General features: G+C 40.1%; 2 protein-coding genes across 3 annotated transcripts in view; one reads left to right on the top strand and one right to left on the bottom strand.

Annotated features, from left to right (window-relative positions):
• Window positions 1-23,247, bottom strand: part of LOC122917773 (centromere protein P) — a 237,441-nt gene that overhangs the window by 128,259 nt on the left and 85,935 nt on the right. The window lies entirely within an intron of this gene.
• Window positions 12,339-22,745, top strand: OMD (osteomodulin). Of its 2 annotated transcripts, XM_044266038.1 has the most exons (4): window positions 12,339-12,693; window positions 17,376-17,461; window positions 17,836-18,789; window positions 19,968-22,745. In XM_044266038.1, the coding sequence occupies exons 3-4, from the start codon at window positions 17,850-17,852 to the stop codon at window positions 20,273-20,275; spliced, it is 1,248 nt and encodes a 415-aa protein (XP_044121973.1). In that variant the 5' UTR covers window positions 12,339-12,693; window positions 17,376-17,461; window positions 17,836-17,849; the 3' UTR covers window positions 20,276-22,745. The 2 variants fall into 2 exon arrangements, with proteins under 2 accessions (XP_044121973.1, XP_044121972.1); XM_044266037.1 differs by lacking the exon at window positions 17,376-17,461 and having other exon boundaries at window positions 12,340-12,693; window positions 19,968-20,947.

Raw genomic sequence — 23,247 nt, 5'->3', positions numbered from 1 at the left:
ATATAGGGTTCTATTAGGTTCAGGTATCTAATATAGTGATTCAACAATTCTATAGATTATCAGTGTTCATCACAATAAATATATTCTTAACACCTGTTCACCTACTCAAATAATGATTTTTGAGCTTATTTCATGCTCATATCTTTTTATGCCCCAGCCCCAGGATAACGGTTTCTCACATACACTCTGTACTTCCTGGCCTCCCTGTACTTGTGATACCTTCTTTTGCATCCACCAAAATCAAACACGACCTCAAACATCAGTGTCAAAAGTCACGCCCTCAGCAACTCTTCCTGGATTCTACCAGAGCAGATGTGGCTTCTCATACCTAACCCAAATCTTCCCAGTACTTTGTGCCTCTTTTTTGCACCGATCACAGTCTAACTTAGCTCAGCTGGTTACTCCTTGGTCTCTCTGGACATTCTCCAGAGGGCTTTAGGAATCTTGGATGCAAGCACTGCTTCCTTGTCTGTGTCCAACCCTCACCAAAGGCTAGCATACCTCCTTGGCTCAATACACATTTCTGAATTAAATCACTGAAAGGAAAGGAAAAACTTGTATCCTCCTCGTAAGGAAATGATGCATTTTTATCCTGCACATCTTTCTCCCCGGTGGTTGACCCATCCCTCCAGCTCCGCTACAGACTGGTGTGCTCTATGATAGTCAGAGGGCAGTTCCCCCAGTGCACTCAAGTGTTATAGTAGGGATTTAGGACAGTTTCTATCACAGGTTTGAAACAGACCCTCTTTCTCAATCAGCTCTGATGAGTGCTGAAGCAAGGTGGCATTCCCAGCAGTAAACATGGAAATAAAGAGAACTGCTTTAAAATGAACACTTCCATAGAGAGAGGAAGAACTTAAAGAGGGGCCAAAAAGGCAGAAACACAGGGACAAATCAGGGCAAGTGGCAAAAGCAATATGTCATTCCCAGTTTTCCATATAGGGCATAATCAGTCATGTGAAGTCCTGATACTAAGACTTGCATTTTGAGTCCTTTTGTTAAGGAAAATACAATAGAAGTAAAAGACAAAACAATATAATAAATTTCCATATACTTCTTAGTTTCAAAACTTATCAACTCACAGCCACTCATTTATAGTCCCATGTTATTTTAATAATAGCTTTATTGAAAATTTTAAACACATTTCATTGGTTATCTTTTTTTTTTTTTTAAGATTTATTTATTTAGAGAGAGAGACCACGTGCGTGCCTGTGAGCCAGGGGTGAGGCAGAGGGAGAAGAGAATCTCTAGCAGACTCCCCACAGAGTGTGGAGCCCCATGCTGGGCTGGATCCCACGACCCTGAGATCAGGACCTGAGCCCTGATCAAGAGTCGGATATTTATCAGACTGAGCCACCCAGGCACCCCAGTTGGGTGGTCTTTAGTGTATTCAGGGTTAGTATCATCACCACAATCAACTTCAGAGTATTTCATCACTCCAAAAAGAAACTCTTTACCCACTGAATGTAACTCTCCACCTTAGGTAACTATAAACCCACGTTCTGTCTCTATGGGTTTTCCTATTCTGGATGCTTCATATGAATGGAATCATTCATCGGGCTTCTTCCACTCAGCGTGTGACCAAGGTCCACCCATGCTGCAGCTGTGATGAGGCTGCATTCCTGTTTTTCACTAACATTCCACTCTCTGGATGGCCTACATTCACTGATCAGGTGGTGGACATCCAAGCTGTTTCCCTTCCTTGGCTCTTATGAATAAAACTGCTATAAATACTTGTGTATTACGAGGTTTCTGTAGATACCAGTCTTCACTTTGCTTGGGTACGTACTTAGAAGTGTAATTGTCAGGTCAAATGGCAACTTTGTATTGAACTTTTTGAGGCACTGTAGACTCCTTTCCATAGTGGCTGCACCATTTTACATGCCCATCAGCAACACACACAGGTTGTAACTTCTACATACCTTCACCAATACTGGATACTGTCCTTTGATTTATTTTTGTTATAATCCGTCTTTTCAACTGCAGCCATGCTAGAGACTGATAGGGTAATTCACTGTGGTTTTGATTTGCAGTTTCCTGATGACTGTTGATACCAAGCATTTCTTCTGGTGTTTAATGACCATTTGTTACCTTCTTTGGAGAAATGTCTGTTCAGATCCTTGACCCATTTTTAAATTGGTTGTTGCTGTTACTTTTCTTACCACTGTGTTGTCTGGTTTGTCATCTATTCCAGACACAAGTCCTTTATCAGATAGAGAACCTGTAAAATTTTTCTCCCATGTTGTAGGTTGTTTTTCCATCTTCTTGATGGTATCGTTTGGCACAGGAAGAAAATTTGGTTTTGATTAAATTTCTTTTGTTACTTGTGCTTTTGGTGTCACAGCTGAGAAACTGTTGTCTAATCCAAGGTCATAAAAAATGACATCCATGTTTTCTCCTAATATTCAGGAGTCTTTGCTCTTACACCTAAGTATGTGCTCCATTTTGAGTTAATTTTTACATGTGGCATGATGCGGATCAGGATACAAACCACATTCATCACTCCAGAGGCACTTCTACACCTTTCCTAGTCCACACTACCACCTCTCCCAGCAAACATCATTCATTAATTCGCTCCTCCAAGCAGAACTTTGCCACCAACAGTACAACCCTCTCCTTAAAAATTTTTAATAAATTTTCTTAATAACTGTTAACCTTAAAAACTGTTACATAAGGGGCGCCTGGGTGGCTCAGTGGATTAAGCCGCTGCCTTCGGCTCAGGTCATGATCTCAGGGTCCTGGGATCGAGCCCCGCATCGGGCTCTCTGCTCAGTAGGGAGCCTGCTTCCTCCTCTCTCTCTCTCTGCCTGCCTCTCTGCCTACTTGTGATCTCTCTCTGTCAAATAAATAAATAAAATCTTTAAAAAAAAAACTGTTACATAAGTAATGGCAGTTGTGCTTCTTGGGTCCATAAGTACCTCTCTTGTTCATATGTCTAATCATTTCAATACTTTGAAGAAACCGAAGTATTCCTCTCACCTAAAGGGTATTTGCAGCACTATTATATAATTTCACAGAAAACACAGAGGATGTCAGACTACTAAGTCTCTAAAGTGACTCCAAGAATTCTCATATGGGATTAAAGGAAGGGGTTGGCTATGAAGTGGTAACCCTCAAATAACAGAAAGACAAAGTGGCATATAGAACAAAGGGAACGACAGAACTTCAGATCTAGAAGCAGCCTTATTTAAAGTTCTAGGATGAGTAAGCTGCTTCCCAGAGGGAATAGGTGACTTCATACTTGTGACTCATGACAAGTCTCTGGGGTTGGTTAGTGGCTGTGACCCTACAGCAATGGGGATTCTACTATCTCTGTCCATTCTGAGTCCATAGAATAGCTTACCTCTAATTCCCCATGTATCTTTAGAAAGATACATATTTCTAAATATTTTCCCCCCAAAATGAACTCATTAAATTTATTAGACAGATTTCCTAATTTTCACCATGGGAGGGCAGTCTTATTCTAATATGCCGTAGAAGTCTAAAAATAAAGACAAGAAAGCTAGACCTGTTATTTTTTTTTTTTTAAGATTTACTTATTTATTAGAGTGAGAGAGGGACAGAGCACAAGTTGCAGGGTACGGCAGACAGAGGGAGAAGCAGGCTCCCCACTGAGCAGGGAGCCCGATGTGGGGCTGGATCCCAGGACGGAGATCGTGGACCTGAGCTGAAGGCAGATGCCTCTCCAACTGAGCCCCCAGGAGTCCCAGCTACACAGATTTTAAAATAATCTTAAACACTACTTTCACATTTTAAAAAGGTAAACAGTAACACTTATCTATATGCAGAAATTGTCATACATGACTGATTAATAAAAAAATATACTTAGGAAAACAAAGGAATGGCATATTTGAAAAATGGGACAAGCAGCATTATGCTTTGTATACTTATAAAATATCTAAGTATTCTCACAAGACTATCAAATCTTAAAAGAAAAAATATAGGAGCCTCTAGCACTTACCAAGTCCGTACTACACTGCAACAACAAAGTATGCATTTTAAATGCAATGTTCCAATACCCAGCACTCAATCATCCTGTTAACTTAGAACGGTACACATGCACACACCAATCCCCCAAATCATAGAGAAATGCAACAGGCTTGCAACAATGAAAATGATTTTGGAAAAGAACAAAGTTGGAGGATGTATACGACCTAATGGCACAATGTAACGTAAAGCTGCTATTAACCAGGAAGGCGGCAATGGGATATAACTGAGAATCTAGAAACAGACCTGTACATTCATGGTTAACTGATTTTTGACACAGATATCCAGGTAACTCAGTGGGGAAATAATCTTCTTTTCAACATATTGTCCTGAGAGAGTTGAAGGTTCACATGTAGAAAACTGAACTCAGACCCTAACCTCAAAACACATACAAAAACTAACTCAAAATAGATCATGGACCTAAAAATAAGAGCTGAAACTACAAACTTCCGTGAGAACACAAAAAATCTTTAACTGCTTAGTCAGCTAATTAATTCTTTGACTTAACACCAAAAGCCATAAAACAACCATAAAAGAAAAAGATAATTTGAGCTTTACAAAAATAGTGACACTATTAAGAAAATGAAAATTTGTGGGGCGCCTGGGTGGCTCAGTTGGTCGAGCATCTGCCTTTGGCTTGGGTCATGATCAGTAGGGAGTCTGCTTCCCCCTTTGATTGGGCGCTCTCTCTCTCTCTCTCAAATAAATCAATCAAGTCTTTGAAAAGATGTTAAAAAAAAAAAGAAAACTTGTGTCATGGATAGGAAGAAAAAAGATTGCAAGCCATATATATATATATATATATATATATATATTTATTTATTTATTTATTTTTTGGAGCTTCCCCTGCATATATATATATATATACATATATCTGATAAAAGGATTTGTATTCAGAATGTATAAAGAACCCTTACACTCATAATGAGACAAACAACCTAATTAAAAACAGGCAAGGGGCGCTGGACTGGCTCAGTTGGTAGGGCGTATAACCCTTGATCTCCGGGTTGTTAGTCCCACATTTGATGTAGAGAGAACTTAAAAATAAAATCATTTTAAAAAGGCAAAATTTGATATACAGGTTTAATTTAATTGTGATCAAAATTCCAGCAAGGCTTTTTATAGATATAGACAAGATTACTCCAAAACTTATGTGGAAAGGCAGAGGCACCAGAATAGCCAAAACAATTCTGCAAAAAGGGGAGGAATCATCCTACCTGATTTCAAGGTAGCACCAAATGCTGAGGAGGATGTATAGAAAGTGATCTCTCATTCATCGTGAGTGGGAATTCAAAATAGTCCCTTTGAAAAATAGTTCCGATTTTTTTCAAGCTAAACATATGCTTACCATACGACTTAGCAATTACACTCCTAGGCATTTACCCCAGGAGATGAAGACGATGTTCACATAAAAACCTGTGGATGACTGTTTACAGCAACTTTATTAGGAACAGCCCCAACCCAGATGGACTTCAGCAGGTGAGTGGTTCCACCGCCTGTGGTGAGCCTTATTGCTCAATAATAAAAAGGAATGAACCACTGATATACAACCTGATCAACAACCTGGATGGATCTCCAGAGAGTTATGCTGAGTGGAAAAAAAAAGGTCAGTTCCAAAGGGTTACACATTCTATTATTCCTGTTATATAATATTCTTTAAATGACAAAATTATAGAAAGTGACGAGCAGTTGCCAGGAGCTAGTGATGGGAGGTTTCTGTGGCTATAAACAGGTGACACGTGGACCCCTGCTGGGATGTAAATGTTCTCTTTGCACCTGTATCACCCTCAATATCCTGCATGTGATAACATACCACAGTTTTGCAAGATGTTATCATTATAGGAAACCAGGCATAGCATACCTAAGATCTCCTTGTACCACTTCTTACAAATGTATTTTCTTAAGTATCTCAAAGTAACACTTAATAAAAAAAATCAATCAAGAAGCACTAATTGTAGTAGAATGTAAGGTATTGGATAAATCATCAGCAGGGACCACGTTAAGGACGGTTTTATAAACTAACCAGAGAGTTCACAGACAGCTTAAGGGGCAAGAACAGAATGTCTAGAAACAACTCCATGAGCAGTGGGAATGGCAGCCTTTCACACTGGACGAGGAAGGTGGTAGTTCAATGAATGCCACTGGGACATGGATAGAGCTGCCCAAAAAACAGAAGGGAACACTATACAAGAACTATAAATTCTAACAAATTAGAGATTTATTTTTAGGATTTTATTGATTTGACAGCTAGAGATCACAAGTAGGCAGAGAGGCAGGCAGAGAGAAGGGGGAGCAGGCTCCCTGAAGAGCAGAGAACCCAATGTGGGGCTCAATCTCAGGACCTTGGGATCATGACCTGAGCCAAAGGCAAAGGCTTTAACCCACTGAGCCACCCAGGCGCCCCACAAATTAGAGATTTAAGTGCAAACACTAAAAGCAGCAAAGAAACCATCGTGGTCCTAGATGAAACTGGAAACCAATGGGAGAGTTTTCTGACAATGTGTTAAGTGGGGAAGATGGTTCTAACTCTAACACAAAAAGCTGGAGGGCCTTAAATAGAAATATGATAAGCCCAACAACAGAAAGTCTTCGTGGCAAAACTGTCAAGAGCAAAGCCAAAGACAAATGACAAACTGGAAAATAACAGCTTTGAGTCATAGCGCATAGGCCTAATTTCCCTTACAAAGAAATCCTAAAACTCAGAGAAGGGGAAAAAAAAAAACCTCAGCAAAGACCTACAACACAATAGAAAAGAAAGTAAAAGATACCGATAGCTCCAGGAAAAGAAGCAAACATAGCTGTGAAATATAAGAGATATTCAAAGACTCAAAGTAAGAGTCATTTAACCTACTCGACCACCAAAGATCAAACTTTATTACACTACACTGAGGATTTTACACAGGCCCTTGGTACTCTGAGAGCAATTAATTACACACATGCAAGCCCAGCCTGCAGATTTATCACTCAAATATATTTTGCACACATGTGCAGTGACACATGAAAGGTTATTAACTGCATCAATAATAGGAAAAGATTGTATTAGGAAAAGATTAGAAAAACTGAAAATTTCATGCAAGAATTCTTTTTAAAAATAATTTTAAAATATACATATTTGCTAAATATACATATAGGTGCACAAAATATCTCGGGAAAGAATCACAAGAAAATGACAACACTGTATTCTACTTTGCAAAGGTCTCAAAAGCAGTGACTATGTCGCCTGGAGTCAGACAATGTGGGGACCCTTAGCAGTGGCCACTGGGATGGGAACCAGCAGGTTGGAGACAAGCTGCAGGAAGAATTTTTGTGGTGTACTTTTGGGAAATAAGAAATATACATTTGGTGTCTGCCCCAGTTCCTGACAGAGAGCTCTGAAATCACTTGGAATTTCCAGGATGATAGGAGCATCTTTTGTTCTAAGGAGGTGACTCTGCATGGGCTCCCTGATGGTTTGTCGATGAGGGCTGGTCACGAGAAGGACCTGCTATGGTCAGAAGCTTGGAACTTTCAGCCCCACGCCCGCATCTTCTGAGGAGGGAGAGGGGTTAGAGATTGGGTTCGTCATCCATCACGCCTGCGTGAGGAAGCCTGAACAAAAGTCCCTAAGGTACAGGCCGCAGAGAGATCCCAGCTTGGTGGGCACATGCATGACTGGGATCCGAATGCACCGCAGTTCCAAAGAGACAGAAGCTCCTGGGCTCAGGGCCCCTCCAGACCTCACAGCAGGCATTCCTTCACCTGGCTTTATACCCATATCCTTTGTCATGAGCTTTATTAAATAATAAACCAATAAACATAAGCGTTTGAGTTCTGTGAGCCATTACAGAAAATTAACTAATCTGAAGGCAAGGCAGCAGGAGCCTACAGTCATGTTGTACAGAGGTGGGGGGTAAGCTGGAGACCTCCTACTCCGACTGGCATCCAAAGTGGGGGCAGTCTTGTGGGACCGAGCCCCTGACCTGTGAGAAGTGATGCTAACTCTGGGTAGACAGAGTCAGAATTGAGTTGAACTGTAGGACTTTCAGCTGGTGTCTGAAGAACAGGAAGGAGCAGGGCAGCTTGAGGCCAGAAAGCAGCCCAGAAACACAAATCAGTGGTCCACGAACAGGCAAGAGGTAGGCCATCAGAGTTTCCCCAAAGGAATTAATTTTTATTTCTCTGAATTAATTAAGTGCTACATTCATTCATTTATCTATTTTTTAAGATCTGTGTTCAACACGGGGCTTGAAATCATGATCCGGAGACCAAGGATCACATGCTCTACTGACTGAGCCAGGCAGATGCCCCTATGTTTGGAATTTATATATTTTTTTAAGACTTATTTATTTTAGGGAGAGAGCATGGACGGGAGAGAGCATGGACAGGAGGGGTAAGAGGGAAAAGGAGAGAGAGAGAGAGAGAGAGAGAATTCTCAGGCCAACTCCCCACTGAGTGCAGGGCCCCACATGATGCTCAATCCCAGGACCTGAGATTATGACCTGATCACAATCTGGAAACCAAGAGTTGAACACCTAACTGGCCGAGCCACCTAGGTGCCCCTGTCTGGCATTTATTTGAAAATATGAGGCAACACTGGAGGATTTTAGGCAGAGGCACTGTGAGACACTATACAATTAGGTTTATTTTAATACAGATAAGATGAAAACTGGATTGGGAAAGGAGATGTGTGAACACAGACAGAAGAGTCAAGACACCACGGCAGCATCTGAGGGAAAGATGTTAGTCACCGGAGAGATGGTGACAGGGTAGGCCAAGAGACACAGACACACCAAAAAGACACTCCAGTGCCAGATCACAAAGGACTCAGGAACAGATCTATTTTGAAAGGGAGGGACAGAAGATGATTTTGATCAATGATTCTCGAGTTTTCACAGCACCTGGGACACCTGTTAAAAACATAAGTCACTGGGCTTGTGCGCAGAGCTTCTGGTTCTGCAGGTCTAAAGTACAGAGATGCCGCCACCTGAACTTCAAATTAGCAGCCCTAGCAATTCACACACTGATGGTTCTCCTGCCACATTTTGGGATGCACTCATTTAGACAACTCCCAACCTCTGGCTTACGTCAGTGAGTGAATTTGGGATGGGGACACCATTTACGGGAAAAGAACAATATGGGGCAATGGAAGTTACGAGGGGCAAAGGCACACAAGGATGGCCTCTGCGGGGCATGTGTGATATCTAGAGTTTGGACGACTTCTGTGGGACTGCTTGAATGATCTTTCTGATGGAAGCAGTTGATCAGCTAAGTGTCAAGTGTGCCTCCTAAACGTGATTTGATATAGAATGCTTAGAGGCTTCCGAGCACGTCAGAAGCACATGTGACTGTGACGCTGGCCCTGGCCACCTCTCTGAGGTACCCTCCCCACCCACATCACTCAGCCCCAGCCATACTGTCTTTTTCCTCTTGATACCAATGTGGCTTGTTCCCTCACTGTATCAGGTCTCTGCTAAACTATCTAAAATAGCAATTTCCTTTCTTAAAAATTTATTAAATAGACTATCTTTTAGAGCAGTTTTTAGGTTCAGCAAAACTGAGAAGATATGTCAATTTACCATGTCTCTTTCTTCCTAAGCAACTCCTTACTTTCTGGTGCTGGAAGGTACCCCAAGCTCATCTTGTATGCTCCGTGCCTCAGTCCTAGAATAAACCATTTCTTCAAAGAGCGTGGTTTCCCTTATGGCAGAAGGTAACAGAAGCCAAGATCTGGGGATGCCTGGGTGGCTCAGTCAGTTAAGCGTCTCTTGATTTGGGCTCAGGTCATGCTCACGGTTGTGGGACTGAGTGAGCCCTGAGAAGGGCTCTGTGCTCAACTCTGAGTCCGCTTGAGATTCTTTCCTTCTCTGCCTGCCCTGCCCCTCACACACACACACTCTCTCAATAAATAAATATATAAAATCTTTAAAAAGCAGCAGCAGCAGATGCCACCGCCGCCAAGATCTGGGTGCTGGGTGTTTGCTGCGGCTGCAGAGTCACTGCCTCCACGCCCTCCCGGCCGGCAGAGCCAGGCGACAGGTGTGGGTACAGCAGCCAGTGCACACGCGCATCTACAGACATTTCTAGATGGAGCCGCCTGGGTACTGTTAAGCTGAACGTGGATTCATACCGATGTCTCCAGCTCTAGCCTAGCCGCGTGTGTCGTTCCGGCTGCCTCCCCTTGCTCGGCCGCAGCCTCCCTCCAGCAGCGACACCCCGGGCTCCACCACCCGCCACGCAGACACGTAACCGCTCTGTCCCAGTGCAGGTGCGCAGGAGGGTCACAGCTGCTGACCTGTGCCCGTGCTCATTCACTTTGACCCCCCTACCTTGCTCCACTGCCCTCCTCACCCCTTCATATGTTTATTTTCTGTTTTCCTGTTCCGTGACAATAGAAACTTGTGCTGCTGAGTCGCAAGCACCTTAAAACTGCCTTAAACGAATCAGGTGCTAAAAATATTAGCTGAATGAGTATAATGAAAAAATCCCTGATTACCACAATCAAGCAGATCTCAGTCTGGCCTTTCTCGACCAGCACTATTCAGCTATGAAGGTACTTATCTACCTCAATCAAATTATCATCATAGAATATAATTGAGATTTTTCATCAATTCAATGGACTTCTCTCTTCAACTGCTGCAATTGTACCCATCGAACTGAAAGCATAAACTATCACAATCACTTACAGCTTTTACTTTTCCTATAAGGTCTGACGTGAACCAATACTCTTCTTACTCCCCTGCCTCCCAACCTAAACCTCCCTGGACACCACCTACCGCTTTCAAATTTCCTAGACACGAGTGATTCTAGGTGCCCTAGCTATCTATTGATAAATATTCTTTCCACATGTGTTAGGAACATGAACAATGTTCAAATCACAGGGTTAAATGAGGAATTATATGAAAATTAAGCTTTTGACTTTAAGTTTCTCTTCCAAAAGAACTGTGAGGGCACATAAAATTAAATCCTTGGGAAAAAATTACACAGATTTGCTCTCTCTTCCTTGGTATGGAAGCCTGGGGTTTAAGAACAAAGACTAATAGGAAACATATGGAAAAGATCAGTAACAAGATGAAATCCTGGCCCAAATACAGTCTGCCATGTTTCACATACCAGTGCCTCAAATAATAGATGAGATTTTTATAGCACTGCCAAGCATCACTTGAAACACAGCATGCTTTTAAAAAACCTGAAGTATAACAAAATAAGCCCTGTGATTTCTTTGTAAAAATCTAATGGTAAACACTGAGGACACAAGGACAAATTCTGGGATTCACTTTACCTTATTAGTTTGTACAAACTTTGAAGAGTCTTCCAAAGCATGAACTCAAGGTTCACTGCCAAGAAATACAAGTTAATTCTCTGTTTAAAATTAAAAAAAAAAAAAACCACACTAGTAAAAAAATGTAGCATTTAAGCAGTTAACCACTACTCCTCAGGAAAGCAATTCAGTGAAAAGAGATTTTTTACATCTACAAAATAAAGGCAAGTTCCTAATGGCATCTTAATTAATACTACAAAATTATTTTTTGTATTAACGTAAAGAGGCAAATCAGAGATCTACCTTCTGAGTGCAAGACACTAAATTCCATCACCAGATTAATTTTTTTTAAGATTTTATTTATCTATTTGACAGATCACAAGTAGGCAGAGAGGCAGGCAGAGAGAGAGAAGGGAGGAAGCAGGCTCCCCACTGAGCAGAGAGCCCGACGCGCGGGGCTTGATCCCAGGATCTTGAGATCATGAGGCAGAGGCTTTAACCCACTGAGCCACCCAAGCGCCCCGTCACCAGATTAATTTTTATTTCAAAGGTTTTAGCAGGCATTCTAGTGCACAGATTTGGGAGGAAAAAGAAGACAGTGATAGGAAACAGAAAAGAAGGTATAATTCTCTGTGTGGAAAAGTTATGTATTTAATCTGTGTCACTAATGACAAATCCCTTTGTTTAAAAAGTAAACTAGAGGGGTGCCAGGGTGGCTCAGTCGGTAAGGAACTGACTTTGGATTGGCTCAGGTCATGATCTCAGGGTCCTGGGATCAAGGTTGTAGGGCTCCTTGCCTCCTTGTTCAGAGCGAAGCCTGCTTCTCCCTCTCCTTCTGCTTGTGCTCTCTCTCAAATAAATAAAATCTTAAAAAAAAAAAAAAAAAAGTAAAGTAGACAAGCAATGCTGTATGTTTCTAATCTTGGTTGCTTGTCTTCATAAAGGAAAGCCCTGGTGTGATGTGAGGTTTCAGACAAGGGACATTTCAAGACCACTCTTGAGTTCCACCTTAAATTGTTGAGACACTGAGCTCCAAGTTACAGGGGACCTTAATTTGGAGAATTCTTTGGCATGAAAATGAAAATAAAAACAGTAATCAGTACATGCTGTTTCATTTAGTTCTGTTTGCCTTTCATATTAGAGGAAATTCTTGCCACACCTCAAACCAAAATTAAGGGGAAAAGAAAGGGAAGGAAGCCACATAAATCTGACCAACAGCACAAGCATCTCAATTTGAATCCACAAAGTTTTGGATAATGAAAAGAAATACATAATCTTAATTCAACCCAAGTGTTTTCCAAGCAGATTATATTTGCTTAAATTGCTACAGTAATTCAAGGACAGCCCTGTCTGGACACACAGTTACTGTGGATTTTTAAGAGACTCAGTTAAAGAATTTAGGAATATCTGATTCAATTTACAGGATTTGCAAATTCATCAACCCCTGAAAACTAAAGCAAACTTAACAGGTATGATGATAAACTAATTTTCAATTTTTTTTAAAGAAACTGTTCCTACTATTAAAACTTTTTAAGTATAATTTGATTTGTTTAACATTAAAATAGATCATAAAAGCACAATATTTGGAGGTAATATCTGATAAATCTACATTAAAATTTGATTAGCAAAAATATTCAGAGAAAGCAGTAATACAGTGATTTAAATTTTCTAACTTACGATATGCCCAATAAATAATCTTTGTTTAGATTTATTTTTAATTCAGAATGAAAGATTTTTACGTTAATGGCATCACTGTCTCCTCTCTCACTCTCAACTTTAAATGACAAACTGGCAAATGTCTGTGAGCCATATATCCGGGCAGGCTGACAGACTCTGCTTGTAGGGAAGAAGGATCTTTGCATCGATTTCAATAGAAATTTTCTTAAGATTTCTCTGGTGACCAAATCCTTGACAGTAACATATTTTTGCTTTCATTTGACTCTTTCTGGAAGGGAGGATGTGACTGCTCTATCTGGTACTAAATGAAACAGTTCTTTGGGTTCCAGTTAAGATTTAAATGTAGTATGGCTAAAAATAATTTTGAAACTTTCTTATTTTTAGTAGTAAAAGTCTTACTTCCTTAGGCCTTGGGTGTAAAACAGGATGTAAACTACTTTATTTATAGAGTTAAATTTAAAACCGCTTCGGAAAGAAATTTGAGTCTATTCTAATACTCTGGTTTCTTATATCATAGTTTCTGTGGTAAATCAATAAAATAACTGAGTCTTTAACAAAACGCAATAAGGCTTTCCAATTACTTTAAACTTTCCAGAACAAAAGTTCAATCTCATTTTAATTAGAACTTCCTTATGAAAGCACAAGTGCTTTTTCCCAACTAACTAGATGTTATAACATAGAAGCATTTATAGCTATGATATGAAAAATTCACATTAATGGATAGTTTTAAAAATCGGTAATATATATTTTCCATTGCTTTAAAGATTCTGTTCACATCTGTTACTTTTCTATTACTCTGTAATGGGAATAGCATGCCGTGACCGGAGACACCAGTGGAGAGAACAGCCATGTTCTCTGTGACTGTGTCCATTTAAAGAAAACGACTGCGGCAAAATAATGCCTAGAAATAACCAGCATTAGCAGTGACAAGCATCACTAACAGAATGCAATCTGTAATTTATTAATCCAGTCATCCATTCAACAAATGTTTGAGCACTGACACACTGTGCATTGTACTATATTCTGCCAGAAATTAGGTCAGGAAGTGGGAGACTGACGGTGAGTGTACTGTTTTGTGTTTTTTTTTTTGAGTGTACTGTTTTGCTATGAGCAATTCTATAGGGAATGAGGCATAAATTGTAGAACATGAAAGGCAGAAGTAATAAAAATGTGCTTTGTAAATGGCTAGGAAGAGATCAGTTGAATGGAAAATTTGGATAAAAAGAAATAAGAAGTCATTATAACAGGGAAACTCACCAGAGATGAAGTTGATGACTAAGATGAATAGGAAATAATGGGCCTCTGGATGGAGACAGGGTTGATTTCAAACCAGAAAACGGGACTTGGTCAAAAAAAAACCAGAAAAAGGGATCAGGCTGGGCTGCCGAGCCAAGGTCCTTAGAGGACGATTCAGAAGAGAAACTGTCCTTAGGGAAAGCCTATCTTCATAGGTGGCTAAGAGGACTAAAAGCAGTCAACGCTCAAGAATCCCTTTATTCTCAGGGAGACCCCATAATGAGGTCTTGATCCCAAGTCAAAGGGACGCATTTAAGTGCCGGATCGAAAGTATCACCCAGCTCCCCTTTTTCCCAATATATTTCTCATAATTGTTAAATAAAGTCAAGACTTTCATTTTCAAATGTAAGGTTACTGATTGATTATTGCTACTGTTCTTAATACAAGGATGAAATTCAGAGCTCTGATGAACAATGCTCATTTCAAAGTTTGTGTAACGGTCAGCTTCCAAGACCCGCTCCATGCCTGACCTCCCCCCCGCCCCCGCCGCGGCATGCCTCTGCCCTGCTTCTACGTATACCTTTGTGAGACACAGCAAACTTACAGTAGAACCCTGTGGTTCAATGAGACTGAAGTGAAGTATGACATGTACTTCAAAAAGTTAATATGCTCCACTATAATAAGTACCATAAAAACCACAAATTTAACACATAAAGTATTATCAACTAGTGAGTAAAATATATAGGATGTTCTACACCCATTCCTGCTGATCTCCCAAGATCTGGAGCAAATGATACTACAAAGACTTCCCCATCTGCCCGAGGCAGGGTTAAGCCACTGTACCCATGGCACTGGGGTCTAGGCGGTAAACATTATTTCCCTTTGTCTGAGAATATGGTTTGCCATGTTGGGTCTCTCCCATAAACCGTATGCTCTTTACAGAGAGGACCACATCTTCATATCTTCATCTCTGTGTTCCTCACCAAAGACAGTGCCTCACACACAGAAGTAACTGCAGTCTAAACTCCACCAAAGTTTAACTACTAATATCTGTAAGGTGGTTGACTAGCCAGGTTCACACACAACCTCTAGCACAGGTCACTAAGGCAGCAGACCCAATTGGAGCTTTCCAGCACCCTGAGTTAGCCAGAATTGAACACTGCCCTTCAGGGTAAGATGATCTCCCTGCAGGACTTTCTCCTACTTCACCCACCAACAATTCAGTGTGAAGGTCGGGGCTCAGCTACCGTAATGCATTAAATCAGGTGTTCACTCCCTGAGTGCAGACTCCACAGGTCAGAATTCAGGCCCTCTAGATTCTGGTCCGGATTAGCTATGACAGTCGTATTTTACTCCTTCAATAGCTAACCACTATTTCCCAAGCACCCTACTCTTTGTTGCTTACATGTTTTGGTCATCTCTTCTGTCTGGAAATCTTCCTGGTCTTCCTCTATGAGAACCCTAACATTCTTCAAAATCTAGGTCAAATGTCACATCCTCTATGAATCCCACGGATATGAAGGAACAGTGCAGCAGTCTACTGAGATTTGTAAAACAATTGCTTTAAAAGATCAAACCATTGCTATTTTGACATATTCTGTAGATAGGGATGAGATTAAATATAACAAAACACAATATGGGTAAATCATTGTTTTGTTTGATCCTATCCTCTTGGTTTAAAAAAAAAAATGGCGGCAGCAAGGTGGTCATACCAAACTGGTGGGAGATGAGACTTTTTAGAGGCTTGCTTAAGAGCAAGGGAAAAGGAATGCAGTAAGGACATGTCCCTGAGCAGCAATGAGTGGTCATGAATTTCGAGTGACACCAGCTGGTGTGGTCAGTTTTCTCTCCACTTGCTCTGCTGCATGAGTCAGGCTGCATGTAGATGGACAATTGAAGGAACAGGGTTGGAGGTTACCAGAAGAATAAGAGGATGAAAGGGGCCAGAGGATCAGGGACCTGAGCAAACAAGTGACAATGGTGATGGGCCGTGGGGTCCAGGGCACAGAGAGGAACTGAGTGCATTGGGAGGTATAAATAAAGGGCAATGAAAACACAGTGGGTTCCCCGTATTTACATCCTACTGAAATTGAGGAATTACTACAACTGGAGCTACTCCGTGGAGTAAGTTAAAAAGACAAGTTGGGGTGTGAAGGAGCTGCACCCTGGTAATGACAAGGCCCACGCTCTGGGTGCATAGGAGGGAAGGAAAGATCAAGGGTCCCTGACTCTACTTAAATATCAACTCCAAATCCCACATTAACACATAATTACATTCCATACATTTATAGTTCCTGACAAGAAAATAAAAAAGAATCTAAGATGTTAGGGTCTAAGGCAGACTTTGTCAAATGGGGTCTGTTATAGACAATGATTTAGATAACTATTTTTTCAATTATCCCAATGATGAAAAATAGCTTGTACCACTCTAACGACTAATGGGATAGAAAAAAGTCAGTTCATGACACACAGGGACATGTTACATTAATTCTCAGGAAACCCTGAATGAGAGAGGTAGAGAAAAATACCTGCAGAATCAAAGAGGTAAGATTCTTTTTTTTTTTTCCTTCCTTTTAACCTTTATCTAAATAACAAACATCCATCTGGATCACTTTCTAACCTGCAAAGCACTTTTACATGCATATCTCATGTGACTGTCACAACCACCAGTTGAGATAAGCTAGGAAACAATTATATTTCTCATTTTCGTGAGGAGGCAAGAGGCAGGCATGTTAAGTGGCTTGACTGCCCTAATTGACAGGTGGGAAATGAAGGTCTTCAGGCTCTTCATCCAGTAGACCAGACCTGCAACTTCAAGTTAATGGTCTTTCTCAAGCTGAGTACTCCTCCCATGAAATGCACCCCTTACACACCCTTCTCCTCCCTGTACTGTGTGCATCTTTCTGATTCTCCACCAGACTTCAACTCCTGGGAGACAAGCCAGTGTGCTTTCATTATCTGTCTGTCTAGGACTTAACTCAAAAAATTAGTGGAAAGAAAGAAAATGTATAGAATAACCTACTAAAAGCTCAAAGTTTGTAGACAGTAAATATTGTGTGTATTTGGTATTTGAGTCAAGTGGAGTCAGAGACAAAATAATTGGATTCTGGAAACGGTTTCATAGGGGAAAACTGGAAGTCATGGTTAGATTTGGCCAGAAACACTAAGAGGAAAGATGAGAGCTATTTTGAATATCTCAAACTCTTACGTAAAAAGGAATGTTTCATGTTCTTTCAAGGGCAGAAAAGAGCATCGAAAAACAGAAGCTGCAGTGGGAAAATACTGGTTAATATTAACTAAGACCAAGAGCATCTCCTCTCATAGGTAAGGACCATCACTGAAGGGACTATATAGTTAGTGGAACACTCAGATTTTTAGTGGAGGGAGTAACCAGCTTTGGGATTGAGAGTTCATGTTATCATTGTAAATCTATAGGAAGCAAGACAATCTTGGATTCCCTTCAAAGATGGGTATGTAGTCTGGTTCAGTGCAAAATGTGACTTTTAAAAAAAAATACCACCTTATTGGTACTTAAACATTAATTTTGGTTTGAGCATTGCCCATTTATTCTTGATTGTTTTATATATTTCAATACAGATACAGATGTTATGCACTTTATGTAACTGTTAATTTACACAAAAATTTTTCTAGGATTTACTGACTTTTCCCACAATATATTTGCTTTCTCCTTATAATAGGACAAAAAAGGAACATGGGCTTTTTAAGTCTAGCACATGTCCTTTTCTTCTTTTTTGGAGTCAAAGTATATTGCCAGTATGAAAATTATCAATGGGATGAAGATTATGATCAAGACCCAGATGATGTCTACCAACCAGAATTCCAATTTCATCAAAATGAGGACTTTCAAGTTCCTTTTCATCAGTATATGTTAGGCTGTGCCTCTGAATGCTTCTGTCCACCCAATTTTCCATCATCAATGTATTGTGACAATCGCAAACTCAAGACTATCCCACGTGTCCCAGCACACATACAGCAGGTCTACCTTCAATTCAATGAAATTGAGGCTGTGACTGCGGATTCATTCATCAATGCAACTCATCTCAAAGAAATCAACCTCAGTCACAACAAAATTACATCTCAGAAGATTGATCATGGTGTGTTTGCTAAGTTGTCAAATCTACTACAACTTCACCTACAGCATAATAAGTTAGACGAATTTCCATTTCCTCTCCCTAAGTCTTTGGAGAGACTTCTTCTTGGCTATAATGAGATCTCCAGATTGCAGACAAATGCCATGGATGGGCTAGTAAACTTGACAATGCTTGATCTCTGTTACAATCATCTCGAGGATTCCATGTTACAAGAAAACGTACTTGCCAAAATGGAAAAATTAATGCAGCTCAACCTATGTCATAACAGATTAGAGTCAATGCCTCCTGGTCTGCCTTCTTCACTTATGTACCTGTCTTTGGAAAATAATTCAATTTCTGCTATACCAGAAAATTACTTTAAAAAACTTCCCAAACTCCAGGCTCTACGAGTGTCACACAACAAACTACAAGATATCCCACATAATATTTTTAATCTTCCCAACCTTATAGAGCTCAATGTTGGACACAACAAACTGAAGCAAGCATTCTATATTCCAAGAAATTTACAACACCTATACCTAGAAAATAATGAAATTGAAAGTATGTAAAATTTCATTATCTTTTTTAAATACAAAAGAATAGTATGCTGATCTTTTCATTATTTTTTTGAAGATTTTTATTTACTTATTTGAGAGGGACGGGTAGCAGAGAAGCAGGGACATCGAGAGAGGGAACACAAGTATGGGGAGTGGAAGAGGGAGAGGGCAAGGAGCCCAACATGGGGTTTGATCCCAGGACTCTAACACCATGACCTGAGCTGAAAGCAGATGCTTAACTGACTGAGCCACCCAGGCACTCCTAAAGAATCAATCTTTTTTAAAAAAAATCTATGCTTTACACATTGCTGAAAATAGTTGACTTGAAGTAGCTAGGGAAATGGCCAAAGCTAGCCTCAGAAAGGTGTGCTATAAAAGTTTATAGCCTTGGGGCGCCTGGGTGGCTCAGTGGGTTAAGCTTCTGCCTTTGGCTCAGCTCAAGCCCCGCATCGCGCTCTCTGCTCAGCAGGAAGCCTGCTTCCCCCCCTCTCTGCCTGCCTCTCTACCTACATGTGATCTCTGTCAAATAAATAAATGAAATTTAAAAAAAATAATAAAAGTTTATATTCTTTTCTTTTAATGATTTTATTTATCTATTTGAGAGAGAGAGAGAGAGAACACACAAATCGGGAACAGGAGAGCTTAACCAACTGAGCCACCCAGGCACCCAAGTTTATAGTCTTTTCTATGAAGTGTTATCACTTTGAACACTGACAAGTAGTACTGTAGAGTATCTGAAAAAATAGGAGCTTCCTGAGTAGTTGGGACTAAAGGTGTTTTTTACTTTGTTATTTTTGAGATTACTTATACTATGAATTTATTACATAATAAATAATTAAATAGCCAAAAGAGCCACCATTTTTTTCAAGTCCTAATTCCACTACAGTTAGCACACAGTGCTGTGTTAGTTCCAGATGTACAATACCGTGATTCAGCTTTTCCATCCATCATCCAGTGCTCATCAGGACAGATGCGCTCTGAAAGCCATCATTTACTTTGAGAACATATAATTCATCTGTAGTTTCATTTTATTCATTTTATTATTTGATTACTGTAAAAACTAATTAAACCTAATTCTACCTATAAGAGTTTTAATAAGACTGTATCTCATATATTAATAAATTCCAATGTAGGATTCTAGATGTAATACAGCAGGATTAATCTTTAATTTGTATTTTTCAGATATCAATGTTACAGTGATGTGTCCGTCTGTTGACCCACTGTATTACCACCACTTAACGTACATCCGTATGGACCAAAATAAGCTGAAAGAGCCAATAAGCTCATACGTTTCCCTCTGCTTTCCTAATTTACACACTATTTATTATGGTGAGCAAAGAAGCACTAATGGACAAACAATACAACTGAAGACTCAAGTTTTCAGGAGATTTCCGGATGATCCTGATAGTGAAGAACATGAAGATCACCAAGAAGGTCCAGAACAAGAAGAAACAGAAGAAAACATTGACCCTCACTATTACGGAAGTTAAGAATGGCAAGAAACTACATAGGTATACATTTATGATTGTATACAATGGTATTATTCAGTATTGATTGAACTAAACATGGAAGCTCACAGTAATATATCTAGAAACATGCATTAGTATAAGATCAGACTGAATTTAACTTGTTGGTAACACTTGCATCATTACACAGTATTCAAACTTACTTAAAATTACACAAGTCTTTAGAAATATAAATTAGAATGACATGGGAATAAAAAACTAAACTTTAAAAATAACAGTATTATCAGGCTGAGGAGAAAAGAAAGCATACCATCTCTAGTGATATTAACTGTTCTAAGAGTGGCGAAAACAGCAGCACTAGAAGCCAAGAACTGGAAGAGGCCTGGGCTGAGATGCCCGGGCTTATGTTTATGTAACGGGCAGCCATTCACTCAGGAGTCCTTTATTTTCTTTGACCTGATCTCCAGAAAAGCTTTCACATTTGTATGTGAAATCTTATCACCATGACATCCACCTCCCTGGCCCTACCACTGAGAGCAAGAGAGGATGCTTCTGATTTTCAAAAGAGGCCATTCTGCTACGGATCCAAGACTTGTAGTTTCACAAAATCAACTGGTCTTTGCTTTTCTCTCAGAGCACCAGGGCCACATAATTTTAAAACATGTATTTGGATAACTAAAAAAAAAAAAAACAAAACACTAAATTGTCTCATCACAATCATATTTTAGCAGATTTCAGCAACTGTCCAAAACAATCTGTCTTCCATTTTAGCAGGGATCAATGTTTCTATAGTAAACTCACTAGGGAAAGTTTTTGTTGTTATTGTAGCTACACAGAGATTCACCAATAAATAACTGCTTTGCTCACATGGTCAGTTTAGCACACAACAGTATACCAGCATTACTAAAACACTTCCATTTTCCTAGCACGATAGAGTAGAAACACATATGAGCATCAGCTCGTATTTATTTAATTAGTGTTAAAGCTGAACAGAGTTCCTTTACAATTTAGACAAGCTTTGCTACCTTCTTTAAAACCTTAGACACACCTATTATTTAACCTCTCATTTTGAAGTATTTTAAGTACTCCTTGTAAAGAAGATGATGGAAGTGCTATGATGAGCTCTTCTGACTTATCAGCTGACATTTCAGAGTTCCTCAGGAGAGGAAGAAACAGAGATAGGGAGACCTACACGGGGAACCCAAACCATAAATGTTAATAAAGTGGACAACAGGCCAGGACCAGACATTTGGGTGCCTTCCACTTTTTGGTTGTTAAAACTTTAGGAGTTTTCAAGTGGTGAGTCTTAATTTTGCAGGAGATAAAGTGGAAAATGAAGCTCCTAATGATCTTTATTTCTTTCATTAAATTATTAGCATTTAGCAGAAACAGAACACCCACCTGTCCCAAAGGAATGGCTCAATTCAGAATGAACACAAATAACACCCCATTCATTCATTTAATTAACATTCATCAAGGCATTTGGTGTGTAGGGCTTAGCAATAAGGGCAAGAAACAGAATGTATGTGCACTTGTGATACCTCAAGATACAACAGTGAGGGTAGCAGAGCAAAATTCTAGTAACGTGGACAAAGCACACTTCCAAAAGAGGTAAAAAAAAAAAAAATTAAGGCCCACTTAATATTGGAAAATACTATGCGTGTTTCAGGAGATAGAAGAGATACAACTATTTCTAACCTAAAACAATTTAGAAACTAAAGAGAGGCCATCAGGGAAATGCCCATGAAAATCCCAAGAGTCACTTCCACAGTCACTGGGAGGGCTCGAGCCAAGAAGACAAGACCCAGAACAGATGTTATTAGCAAGGAGGCAGAGAGAGTAGGGCTCTCACACACTGCTGGCGGGATATCCAGGGGTGTAGCTGTTTTGTAAAGCAGTCTGGCAGTTCAGAATTTAGTCACTTAGGATGCAGCCATACTCAAGATACATACTCAAGAGAACTAAACACAGATGTTCACACAGAAATATGTCAGCAAATGTTCAGAGCAGCACTATCTACTAACAGCCAAAAAGTGGAAAGCACCCAAATGCCCATCAGCGGGTGAATGGATAAATAAAATGAGGTATAAACACACAACAGAGTATCACTTAGCCTAGAGAAGAATTGAAGTACTGAAATGTTATGCTACCACGCAGATGAGCCAGGAAAACATCTCGCAAGGTGAAAACTCCATCACAGAAGACCGCACAACTGTATGACTTCATTTAAATGAAATGCTCAGAACATGCCAATCTATAAACACAGAAAGATTCCCGGTTGCCTGGGGCTGCGGGAGGGAAAAGGGTAAGTGGGGAGTGACTGTCAATGAGCAGAGGCTCTGTTTTTGGAGGGAATGAAAATGTTCTGAAACGGACTGTGGTGATGGCTGTGTAAATCTAAAAATACCAAAAATTATTGAATCGTAGATTTTAAAAGAGTGAACTATAGGAGGTGTGAATTGTCTCAATAAAGCTGTTAATGAAAAACTTAAAATAATATCAACTCATTCTTTTTTTTTAATTAATTATTTATTTGACAGATCACAAGTAGGCAGAGAGGCAGGCAGAGAGATGGGGGGAAGCAGTCTCCCCGTTCAGCAGAAAGCCCAATGCAGAGCTTGATCCCAGGACCCTGGGATCATGACCTGAGCTGAAGGCAAAAGCTTAACCCACCAAACAACTCAGACGCCCCTAAAATCAACTCATTCTAACACAAGAAATACAATGCTAACGTGGCGGTACTATAAATGACAACAGGAGCACAGATAAATATCCAGACTTTATTTCAGGTCAGGACATGGTGAAGTAGCTCAGGGTTTCCAGAAGAGGTGGTACCCTGACGTGTCGGGAGCAACTGAGGCCAGGAGTGGAGAAACAAGCTCCCGAGCTGAGATGAATACACAGATATGTCATTACTTCCTTCACCTCTTGCACAGTTTAAAAAAAAACCAAAACTTCCAATATTCAGAATTCTGGAGCTTCTATTTTTTATCCTC

The sequence above is a fragment of the Neovison vison genome, chromosome 9, assembly GCF_020171115.1.
Source record: "Neovison vison isolate M4711 chromosome 9, ASM_NN_V1, whole genome shotgun sequence".
NCBI classification, from domain to species: Eukaryota; Metazoa; Chordata; class Mammalia; order Carnivora; family Mustelidae; genus Neogale; species Neogale vison.
The sequence above is the reverse complement of the archived record's forward strand: the minus strand, read 5'-3'. Positions and strand labels throughout refer to the sequence as shown.